The 12,393-nt window shown below is 37.3% G+C and overlaps 1 protein-coding gene across 1 annotated transcript; it reads right to left on the reverse strand.

Annotated features, from left to right (window-relative positions):
* Nucleotides 1–2,429: 2,429 nt before the first annotated feature.
* Nucleotides 2,430–12,187, reverse strand: SPIC (Spi-C transcription factor). The gene is made up of 5 exons (XM_061206183.1): nt 12,159–12,187; nt 11,479–11,572; nt 9,841–9,953; nt 8,233–8,341; nt 2,430–2,857 (listed from the first exon to the last, which is right to left on the reverse strand). Exons 1-5 carry the CDS (start codon nt 12,159–12,161, stop codon nt 2,430–2,432), a joined length of 747 nt encoding a protein of 248 aa, XP_061062166.1. The 5' UTR covers nt 12,162–12,187.
* Nucleotides 12,188–12,393: the final 206 nt, after the last annotated feature.

A 12,393-nucleotide genomic window follows, 5' to 3' on the forward strand; every position in this document is an offset into this window, starting at 1 on the left:
TGCCTATAGCAAACTCAGACTACATGCGGATGTGGCCAATATTGAGTTAGCCTCCATTTAGTCACTCCGGGTCTACCATGTTCTTTCTTAAGAGTCCCTGGAGGAGGGCACAAAAGAAAAGGGGAGACTGGGAATGCTGGACACAATGCAGAGTACTAACCACTATACGATCATGGCAGTGCTGCAAATCTTTTTTTAATTAATTAATTTATTTATTTTCTTTTTGGCTGTGTTGGGTCTTCATTGTTGCGCTCGGGCTTTCCCTAGTTGTGGCGAACAGGGGCTATACTTCGTTGAGGTGCATGGGCTCCTCCTTGCGGTGGCTTCTCTTGTTGCGGAGCACGGGCTCTAGGCACACAGGTTCTAGGCACATGGGTTTCAGTAGTTTTGGCTGGCAAGCTCAGTAGCTGTGGCTCGCGGGCTCAGTAGTTGCAGCACACGGGCTTAGCTGCTCCGCGGCATGTGGGATCTTCCTGGACCAGGTCTTGAACCCGTGTCCCCTGCATTGGCAGGTGGATTCTTAACCACTACACCACCAGGGAAGTCCCAGTGCTGAAAATCTAACAGGGCAAGCTCCAAGGAGCTCTTGACCTGCTGGCCAGGCCCTCTTGGTCTGGACTGAAGATGGCCCGTATAGTCAAGGAAGCTCTCTTGTTTCATGGTAATACAGATGGCATATGCATAAACCTGCCAAGCAGCAGGTAAGAAACAAAGGGTTTCTTCCCAGGGTTTCTTATGGAATGTTGAGGATAAACCATAGCTTCCAAGAAAGACTGCCTAAATCCTGGCTCTGCTCTAGGGTTTATTATTTGCTAGCCTCCATCTTTTATCAAAGTCTTTCTTTTCTTTTTTTTTTTTTTTTCCTCCAACTGTTCCAATCTGGTTTAGCTGGGCTAGTTCAAGGAAAGAAGGAAGAGATCATGGCCCAAGTCTGGGCCAGAGAAGTAACGGTGCAAGAGCACCTCCCTGTGGCTGAGTGGCAGGAGAGAAAGAAACTTTAGCTCCTGGATCTACCCAAAGCAAGAGAGAAATGCAAGGAAATGATTTGTGGGAAGTGTAACTTTGGAGTTTATAAGTGGCATTTTCCCTAGACCGTTGTGTCTTTAGCGCCGCAGGGTTACAGACCATGAGGTCTGAAGTGCAGAAAAAAGATAGGTTCAGAATAGCCACTAAAGTTTTTACTTTTTACTTTTTATTTATTTATTTGATAGAAATATAGTTGATTTACAGTATCAGTTTCAGATGTACAATATTATATTAGTTTTAGGTGTACTACATAGTGATTCAATATTTTTCTAGATTATACTCTATTCAAAGCTATTATAAAATATTGGCTATATTCCCTGTGCTGTACATTACATCCTTGTATCTTATTTATTTTATACATAGTAGTCTGTACCTTTTAAAACTCCACCCCTATCTTGCCCCCTCCCTCCTTCCTTCCCGCCACTGATAACTAACTTGTTCTCTATATCTTTAAGTCTGTTTCTATTTTGTTGTATTCATTTGTTTCAATTTTTAGATTCCACATATAAATGATAACATACAGTGTTTGTCTTTCTCTCCCTGACTTATTTCACTAAGCATAATACCCTCCAGGTCCATCCATGTTGTTGCAAATGACAAAATTTCACTCTTTTTTTATGGCTGCGTAGTACTCAATTGTGTATATATACCATGTCTTCTTTATCCATTCATCTGTTGGTGGACACTTAGGTTGCTTCCATATCTTGGCTATTATGAATAATGCTGCTATGGGAGTTCCCTGGTAGTCTAGTGGTTAGGATTCTGCGCTTTCACTGCAGAAGCCTGGGTTCAATCCCTGATCAGGGAACTGAGATCCCGCAAGCTGTGCAGTGTGGCCAAAAAAAATGCAGCTGTGAACATTGGGGTGCATATAGCTTTTCAAATCAGTGTTTTCATTTTCTTTGGATGTATATCCAGGAGTGGAATTGCTGGATCATATGGTAGTTCTAGTTTTAGTCACTGAAATTTTTAAAGCCATGCATGTAATTTAGCAGGAACACTAACACAGGCAATCATTTTTTGTTTTGTTGCTAAAGCTGTTGGATACATGTTAGAATGATTTTTTTTTTTTGTCTGAGTGTATGACAGGAAAATAATGTTTAAATCAATATGTAAATCAAAGCATCTCCACTAGCATTATTAATCTAGAAGGAAGTATTACATAGACAATAGTAAAAGGAAGGACATTTAGTCTATATTTTCAAATGGGACTTGATCATTTTAAAGTTGTTCACTGGCAAAATTTTTCACCAAGTTAGTATAGATTATACGCTACTTCATAAAAGATAGCAATAATGAAGTTTGGGTTTTTTGTTTTGTTTTTCAGTATTTGCTTTCAGAGAAAAATCCTAAAACTTGTAGGGATTTCTGATGCCAGAAAATTTTGATATATAAGAGTATATTTAGCAATCAGGGTGACTTAGATCATGGTAAGTGGCGTATGTATAATTATAATTTGCATTCCAGTTATTTAAACTGAGATATCCTTGGTCAGGTTGAACATACTGTGAGTAGAAGATCTCTTCTTCCAAGAAATAAGATGGAGACAGTCTTTGGAGAATGGCCTCACTGAATTGGTAAGTTAACTTTCTCCGGATTTTGATGACTTCCCCAGTTCTTCCATAATTCCTCAGTGCTCTGGCCATTTTCTGGTAAGTCATGGTCTTCCGATTACCTTTTCTTTTCCCCCAAAGTTGGGCAAGTTTTTCTTTGTTTTTTGATACAAACTGAAAGATGCCTTTGGTTTGATCTATCCATTGAATACAAGATGCCATCTCGGGATTACATAGGGATTCATGAAGGTATTCAAACAGTCGGAGCTTCTTCCTGCCTAAAATAGAGGAAAACAATGTCATACTTCACCATGGCTCTACACAAGGAACATCCTCGGGAAGGGTTTGTTGAGTGACTACAGAATTCAAAGTTGCACTGGGACTGGTTTTCTTCCTACTCACCCCTTAGAATGCATTTATGGTATCATTTTATGGGACTTGAAAATCAAGGGTCTATTTGGCCTACTGCAGTTTCAACTGAACCTTTCTTTGTTAGGGAAGTTGTCCAAAATTTTGTACCGTCCTTCACTGGAGAAGGGAAGCATGGCGCCTCTCTACCCGAGTCTCCCATTTGTCATGTGGTCTTTTGTCACAGTTAAATCTTGACGTCTAATTTTTTTTTTTTTTTTTTTTTAAAGCTGACCCCCCCTACCCCCACTGACAGTCAGGGGGCAAGAGCTTTTTTTTTTTTTTTTTTAAATGAATTGCTATTTCTCTAATGCCATTTTATTTTTTTATTTTTATTTTTTTAATTTTTATTTTTATTTATTTATGGCTGTGTTGGGTCTTCGTTTCTGTGTGAGGGCTTTCTCTACTTGTGGCAAGTGGGGGCCACTCTTCATCGCGGTGCGCGGGCATCTTCATTATCGCGGCCTCTCTTGTTGCGGAGCACAGGCTCCAGATGTGCAGGCTCAGTAATTGTGGCTCACGGGCCCAGTTGCTCCGCGGCATGTGGGATCTTCCCAGACCAGGGCTCGAACCCGTGTCCCCTGCATTGGCAGGCAGACTCTCAACCACTGCGCCACCAGGGAAGCCCCTTGACGTCTAATTTTATGTTGTATGTTAAACTGTCTACAGAACAACAAAACTGAGCAAAATGGACTGCAAAGCTTAGTGGTTTTAAAGAGAAGTCTCAAAAGCCATTTCCAAAAGGCAACTCATTTGAAGGGGCTTTATTCAAATAAGTTAAGTCAAATGAGGTAAGGAAGGTGAATGTATTTTGCAAAATGTAAAACAGTGTGCAAATACAAATGAAATCAGCAACAGACATGTAAAAATGCTAACTCTGGTTCTACATAACTACTTGAAAAAAATAAAGAATAGAAAAAAACCAGAGTCGAAATGCCAAAATATCTTCATGACATTTTGACATTATTAGTGATCAATGACAATGAGCATTGTGGTATTTTTTCATTGCTGTGAAAATAAAATGGCACTGCCAGAGTTTTTCATCTCTTTTAGGAGCACAGCCCTTTATATTTCAGAATAACTAGAAAGGAAACTTTGGGAAGATTTGTTGCTATGGTTTTTGCTTGTTTGGTGGATTGGAGAACAAAGGTGACAACCGGTTTTGTGACTTCTGAATTGGCCTGTAAATACCATGTCCCACCAGATCTGTCAGTAGCTAAAAGCTCCACAGCCAAATTCCATTTTCCCCTTGAGAAAGTAGAATAGTGGATTCTCAAACCGCTTTAAATAGTCTCTGGGGTGTATTACTCATGCATCTGTCATCATTCATCCAAAAACCTCAAAGGTTTTTACAAAGATTATCTTTTGCGTTATATTATCTTGAGTTTATGAATTGAGAAATGAAAGGGACTTACCAAAAAACACAACATGAATTAAAGTCACAGTCTTAAAGAAGTTCTCTGGCTCTCACCCAGTGGTCAAATCAATTATAATGGATCCTCATCTTTAAAAGTTTGTTTTTCAATTTTGAAAAAAAAGGTTTAAATTTTTACTTTTTGAAACTAAAATTATTATATGATAAAAAATTCAAACAGAAGCACAAACGGAAAGTAAAAACTCCAATCTATCCTACATACTTCTAGAAAATAATTTATGTTTTGCATATATAAACATATGCATATCCTTTAAAAATTAAAAATGGTATCAGAGTATTTTGTACTTTTTCCAGTGAATAATATATCTTAAATAAGTCATAGAACAATATAGAGATTAGCTATAGATAGAGGAAATACTAAACTGTTGACAAAGGTTATTTGTGGGGCATAGCATGGGAAGGAAGAACATTTTTTCACTTATTCTTTACATACTTCTGAATCAGTTGAATTTTTAATAATGAGCATTATTACTTTTGAATTATGGGATTAAAAAGGATTAAAACAAAAACTAAAATGTATCTAGAGCTTTCTGTTTCAATACTTAAAGTATGCCTTTTGCTCTTTAATAACTATATATGTTCTATTTTAATGCATGTACTATTTTTCTCTCAATAATGAATTCCTGAAGTATTTTGAAATTTCATTGTTTTATATGTATCACTATTTCAGGTGGAAGACTAAGCTCTAAAGACAGAAAATTGTAAATGATACGTTCCCTAATGGCAAAGATCCACAGCCGAAAACATCAGTGAAAAGATACAGGCGGCACACCCTGGATTTAGTAGCTAGTTGGTTTGTTTGTTTAAAAAAAAAATAGGTGACGGAGATAGAAGTGTTATTGTCCTCATATTAAATTACTACCATTATTTAATATTCAATAGTAATATTCAGTAGATTTACTTTATGTGATTTTATACATTATTCCTTGCTGGATTATAATATTACCACATAGTTAGACTTTTATAATTCTAGGATACAGTATACTGTTTTATAAGAACAAAACTAGTTATCTCAAAAAATATTCATTTAAAATAATTTTAAGTATGGACAGCTACATGTAAAAGAATGAAATTAGAAGATTTTTCCAAACATTTACAAAAATAAACTCAAAATGGACTAAAGACCTAAATGTAAGACCAGAAACCATAAAACTCCTAGAAGGAAACAAAGCACTAGGCAGAACCTCTTTGACAAAAATTGTAGCAATATATTTTTTGATCTGTCTCCTAAGGCAAAGGAAACAAGAGCAAAAATAAACAAATGGGACCTAATTAAACTTAAAAGCTTTTGCACAGCAAAGGAAACCATTAACAAAACAAAAGGGCAACCTACTGAATGGGAGAAAATATTTGCAAATGATATGACCAATAAATGGTTAATATCAAAAATATGTAAATAGCTCATGCAACTCAATATCAAAAAACAAACAACCCAATTAAAAAATTGGCAGAAGACCTGAATAGACATTTTCCCAAAGACGTACAGATGGCCGACAGGCACATGCAAATCTGTGCGATGTGTACGCTCAACATCGCTAAAGATTCAGAAATGCAAATCAAAACCACAATGAGATATCACCTCACACCTGTCAGAATGGCTATAATTTAAAAAAAAAATCACAAATAACAAATTGTTGGCAAGGATGTGGAGAAAAAGGAGCCCTTGTACACTGTTGGTAGGAATATAAATTGGTAGAGCCACTGTGGAAAACAGTGGGGAGATTCCTCAAAAAACTAAAAATAGAGCTACCAGGGACTTCCCTGGCGGTCCAGTGGTTAAGACTCCGCACTTCCAATGCAGGGGGCTCGGGTTCAATCCCTTGTTGGGGAGCTAAGATCCCACGTGCCACATGGCACGGCCAAAAAAACCAAAAAAGAACTACCATATGACCCAGCAATTCCACTCTTGGGTATATATCCAAAGAAAATGAAAACACTTATTTGAAAAGTTACATGCTTTCCAATGTTCATAGCAGCATTATTTATAATAGCCAAGATATGGATGCAACCTAAGTGTCCATAAACAGATGAATGGATAAAGAAGATGTATATATAGATACAATGGAATATTATCCATTAAAAAAAGAATAAAATCTTGCCACTTACAACAAAGTGGATGGGCCTAGAAGGTATTATGCTAAGTGAAATAAGTCAGACAGAGAAAGACAAATACTGTGTGTTATCACTTATATGTGGAATCTAAAAAATAAACAAAAAAAAATTTAAAAATTAACAAATGAATGTAACAGAATAGAAACAGACTCACAGATATAGAGAACAAACTAGTGGTTACCAGTGGGGAGAGGGAAAGAGGGAGGAGCAAAATTGGGGTAGAAAATTAAGAGCAAGATTGGGGTAGAAAATTAAGGAGCAACATTGGGGTACAAACTACTATGTATAAAAGAAATAAGTTACAAGGATATACTAAGCAGCACAGGAAATATAGCCAATATTTTATAATAAAAATGCAGTACAAGCTATAAAAATTTTGACTCACTATGTTGTAAACCTGGAACTAATATTATAAATCAACTATACCTCAATTAAAAAATAAAAAATAAAAAAAAATTTTAAAAAATAATAATTTTAAGTAGCTATGATAAGGTATCGTTTTTTAAATTATACTATAAAATTGGGATGCATCTTATACATCTTTGTATATCGTAGGTAATTTACTATCACAAACAACATTGCAAGGAACATCGTAATACATATATATGCACACACATGCATCTAAGGTATTTTGGGAAATATCCATAGTGCCAGACTATGAGCATAATGCTTTACGTGGATTTTCTCACTTAATTTTTATAGCAATCTTACAATGTCTGTACAATTATTATTATTTGTTTGTTTGTTTTTGAATAAGGAGACTGTGGTACAGAAGGTTAAGTAAGTGATTTGGCCAGGCTCACATAATCAACCCAGAGTCCACACTCAACCACTAAGTGAGTTATATAGTCACTAAGAGTCAAAAGATATGAACATTTAAAATTTTGGTAGGTATTGCTAAATTGCCTTATAAAACTTTGTAAAAATTTATACTTTCTTTAATAATGCATGTGAATGTGTGTGGCCCACATCTTAGCCAACAGAGGCTATTATCCTGCTTTAACACTTTTGCCTACCTGTTAGATGAGATCATCTTCATTTATGAAATCAGGATTTCAAATTTATGAAATAAAGTTATTATGGAACTTGTTTTTTGTGGAAAACTTAATAGAGATGATGTCTATCCTGAGGGCTTCACAGTTGAAATAAGATTGCTAAAATAATTTACGGAAAAGTTCCCCCTTCTATACCTAAAATTTATACATCTTATTCCTTTTTTATTGAAGTATAGTTGATGTACAATACTATATAAGTTACAGGTTTACAATATAATGATTCACAATTTTTAAAGGTTATATGCCATTTAAAGCTATTCTAAAATAATGGCTATATTCTCTGTGTTGTAGAATATATAGCTTATTTTATACATTATACCTCTTAATCCCCTACTCCTATACTGCCCCTCCCCGCTATGGTAACCACGAGTTTGTTCTCCATATCTTACACCTTATTCTTGAATGCAGATTTATTTGAGTGAAGTGACACTTTGCACCTTTACAACATCTCTATGAAGCTATAGGAAAGCTCACCCAAGATAAACAGCTTGGAGTAGTTTGTCTGTCAGAGTTAAATTACTCTCAATTGTGAGAAGCGAATATTTTGCAAATCAATTCCAAACTCAGATATGAAATTCCCTTAAAGCTGCTTTGATGAAGATTTGACTCTTTTACCTATGCAAGGGGTAATGGATCCACATACCTTTTCCTCCCTTTTGCTGGAGAAGAGTAGGTTGCAGCAGCTGGTTTTCAGGGATGTTCTGCAGAGACTGATGAATATTTCCTTCAAAATAGAGGTCCGCAGCACTGTTCTATATAAATAATGTATCAGGATGTTAAGTGGGGCTTCCCGTGTGGCCCCCAATTGGTGGCCAAAGTCAAAAGCTGAGGGCAAAAAGAGTGTTCAGCATCTCTCAAATTCTGAAAATCACTACCTTCAACTGCTGTCTCCCAGGGCAGAGCTAGCATCAAACCCATATATGGAGAGGGCCAAGGGACAGAGGGTAATCTGAGGCTCTGTGAGGAGTTCTGTATCTTCCCCTCCCTATGAGAAAGGAGAGTGGGTTGCTTCCCTCCTTTCCCCTAAAAATGCCCAGCAAGAAAGATCCAAAAGAATCATTAGTAGAAATTGAGGTGCCAGCAAAAAGGGAAGATGGGCTTCCATTCTTGAACTGGATGCCCATCTGGCAAGAGAAGATAAGAGGAGAAAGATGGCAGCTGAGGGAGGGCAGAGCCAACAGAGGCAGGAAGAAGCAGCCTGAGTTCCTACCATTACATACGGCAAGGAGATGTGGGCCTCCATGGGTTAACTAGACATGGTGGTGGAAGGGGGTGGACTTGAGCCCTCCCTATACAGGAGGGCTGCCCAGCAGGCAAGGAGTCCCCACCACAAGAGGCTGTGCAGTGTATGCTGGGGATGGAAGCTGAAGTGGAAATAGGGTAGCCAGATCTAGCAGATAAAAATATTCGGCATCCTATATTTTACCTGGCAACCCTAAGGGGAGGTGAGAGAGGTTAAGGTAGAACCAAAACTCCCTCTTGAAAGAAATGTCTTGTTGGAGAGGCCCTGACAGTATAATTTACAGGGACAGAAAAAGGACATTTGACATAGTATGGTTGAAGGTGATAACTGAAAAAAAACCTTTTTTTTTAATATTTATACTCTACCACATTAAGACTGCTTGATAAAAGGGACACATCAAGGAAACAATGCAGGGAATTCCCTGGCAGTCAAGTGGTTAGAACTCATCGCGTCCACTGCAGGGGGCATGGGTTCCATCCCTGGTCAGGGAACTAAGATCCCACATGCCGCAACATGGTCAAAATAAATAAATAGATAAATAAATAAAAATAAGAAGAAGAAGAAAGAAAGAAAGTAAACAATGTAAAAGAACACATGGAAGGAGAGGTAGACGGTGGGGACACTCCCGTTTGCAGAAGGCTACTAAAATAGAAATGAATTGGTCCAATACACATAGCTAGCTCTGAGCTTGGGAGGGGAAATAGAGCAGGTTAATACAAGATTGTGGGTAAAGCCAGTGCAGGGAAGGTTTTAGGGGATCCGTAACTTTCCTGAAGTTTTCCGGATGGACTGAGAAGCATTGATGTGAGAACCCTAAAATACCTCCTCTATAGAAATCATTCAAACACATCTGAAGTCAGATGAAGAACAATGATAAAGCGCAGTTTCCTTCTTGACAGCATTGATGGTCCCCCACACTGACCGTCAAATTCACCAAGGGGAAAGCTGGGACAAATAGGAAATTTGCCTGTTACTGAGGGATGCTGGTCCCCTGGTAAAAGTACTCACTATTACTGTTCTCCAATTGTAGACCGGTTCCTCTGTGGGCAGCACACCATAGCTGTTCGAATTTCCTCTGACATGAGAACAGTGGTTGATGAAAGCCAGGTAATTTTTGTAATCTAATTTAAAAACAGAGAAAGAAACTGACAAAGTCAAAGTTTATATTTGTGTGTGTGTGTGATGCTTATACATGTTTATATGCTTAAATATGTGATTGCTCTTGGCATTTTTATATTGAGATGTTAAATTTATTTAGGATAAAGAACATAGGCAGATCTGTCTCCTAATGCAAAAGAAATAAAAGCAAAAATAAACAAATGGGACCTAATTAAACTTAAAAGCTTTTGCACAGCAAAGGAAACCATTGACAAAACAAAGACAACCTACACAATGGGAGAAAATATTTGCAAATGATGTGACTCACAAGGGGTTAATATCCAAAAATATATAAAGAGCTCATACAACTCAATATCAAAAAAAATAAACAACCCAATCAAAAAATGGGCAGAAGACCTGAATAGACATTTCTCCAAAGAAGATATACAGATGGCTAATAAGCACATGAAAAGATTCTCAACATTACTAATTATTAGAGAAATGCAAATCAAAACAACAATGAGATATCGCCTCACACAGGTCAAAATGGCTATCATCAAAAAGTCTACAAATAATAAATTCTGGAGAGGATGTGGAGAAAAGGGAACCCTTGTACGCTACTAGTGGGAATGTAAATCGGTGCAGCCACTATGGAAAACAGTATGAAGGGTCCTCAAAAAAACAACCACCATATGATTCAGCAATTCCACTCCTGGATATATTCAATATACCTGAAGAAAATGAAAACTAATTCAAAAAGATACATGCATCCCAATGTTCATAGTAGCACTATTTACAGTAGCCAAGACATGGAAGCAACCCAAGTGCCCAATCAACAGACAAATGGATAAAGAGGATGTGGTATATATATATATATATATACAATGGAATATTACTCAGCTATATAAAAAAAAAGAATGAAAGTCTGCAATTTGTGGCAACATGGATGTACTGAGAGAATGTTATGCTTAGCGAAATAAGTCAGACAAAGACAAGTGCTGTATGATATCACTTATATGTGGAATCTAAAAAATAATACAAACAGAAACAGACTCTCAGATATAGATAACAAACTTGGGGGAACTTCCCTGGTGGCACAGTGGTTAAGAATCTGCCTGCCAATGCAGGGGACATGGGTTCGAGCCCTGGTCTGGGAAGATCCCACATGCCGCAGCGCAACTAAGCCCGTGTGCCACAACTACTGAGCCTGTGCTCTAGAGCCCGCGAGCCACAACTAACAAGCCTGTGTGCCGCAACTACTGAAGCCCGCGCACCTAGAGCCCGTGCTCCACAAGAAGAGAAGCCACCACAATGAGAAGCCTGTGCACCGCAACCAAGAGTAGCCCCCGCTCGCCACAACTAGAGAAAGCCCGTGCGCAGCAACTAAGACCCAACAGAGCCAAAAATAAATAAATAAATAAAATAAATTTAAACAAAACAAAAACAAACTTGGGGCTACAAAAGGGGAGAGGAAAGCAGAGAGGGACAATTTAGCAGTATGGGATAAACAAATACAAACTACCAGCAGAAGGGCACTGACATCTTTACCTGAGGAGTACTGAAGATCACCAGTTGAATGTTGCCTCAGTACTTCAAAAGCATCTTCAAATGCTTGACCCAGCTTGTCTTGTTCAACACAAGCCTGTTAGAACAATTGCAGAACTCTGGAGTTAGGAAATTACCAGTAGAACTTAATTTTCCTGATATAAAGGAGGGTTTCTCAACCACAGCACTATTGACATTTTAGATTGACAGAAGACTCTGTTGCAGGGGGGTTGCCCTGTGCATTGCAGGGTGCTAAACGGCATCCCTGGTCTCTACCCACTAGATGCCAGTAGCACTCCCACAGTTGTGACAAACAAAAAATGTCTCAGACATAGCCAAATATACCCTGGGGAACAACATCAACCCTGGCTGAGATCCATTGCTCTATAACATAGTATTTAGAGAGCAACCTCATTCTATAGTATAATATTCAACGTTTTATAAATTTTTAGCAAGGAGTTATATAGCAGGAGACTGATTTGGAAAAAGGGATCAAGGAAATATCTTTAATCAAACAGAATCTGAATCATTATTTAAAAATGAAATGCTCTTAATTTCAAAAGCATGCCTCCAAGACCTAAAGTTGAACTGTTTTGCAAACCATTTCATACCCTTATTAATCTAGCCCATATATTTTATTTTCAAAAGGGAGGAAGAGTAAAGATTTTTAAATGCCAACTTACCATGCTTCATTAATAAATGGACAATTCTGAAAAAGATTAATATTTAAAAAACAAAATTAAATAGTGTTTCTATTTAATTTGCTCTGAATTAAAAGACTTTACTTAAAATATTTTCTGAATATACCTTATATAAACCAAAATTACCGTCTGAATTCTCTTTGATGTGTACAAATTTTCTTTCTACAGAAATTTCCTACAAAAATTTATTTTTGCTTTTCTGTCATTACAAAACTTT

Source organism: Eubalaena glacialis, chromosome 11, assembly GCF_028564815.1.
Source record: "Eubalaena glacialis isolate mEubGla1 chromosome 11, mEubGla1.1.hap2.+ XY, whole genome shotgun sequence".
NCBI classification, from domain to species: domain Eukaryota; kingdom Metazoa; phylum Chordata; class Mammalia; order Artiodactyla; family Balaenidae; genus Eubalaena; species Eubalaena glacialis.

Bases quoted from the DNA above. Each gene is read 5' to 3' on its own strand.
- SPIC (XM_061206183.1), bottom strand. The intron at 9,954-11,478 runs GTAAAGATGTCA...TTTTTAAATTAG, and splicing joins TGATCTTCAGTACTCCTCAG to ATTACAAAAATTACCTGGCT. The intron at 2,858-8,232 runs GTATGTGGATCC...CCTCTATTTTAG, and splicing joins CCAGCAAAAGGGAGGAAAAG to GCAGGAAGAAGCTCCGACTG.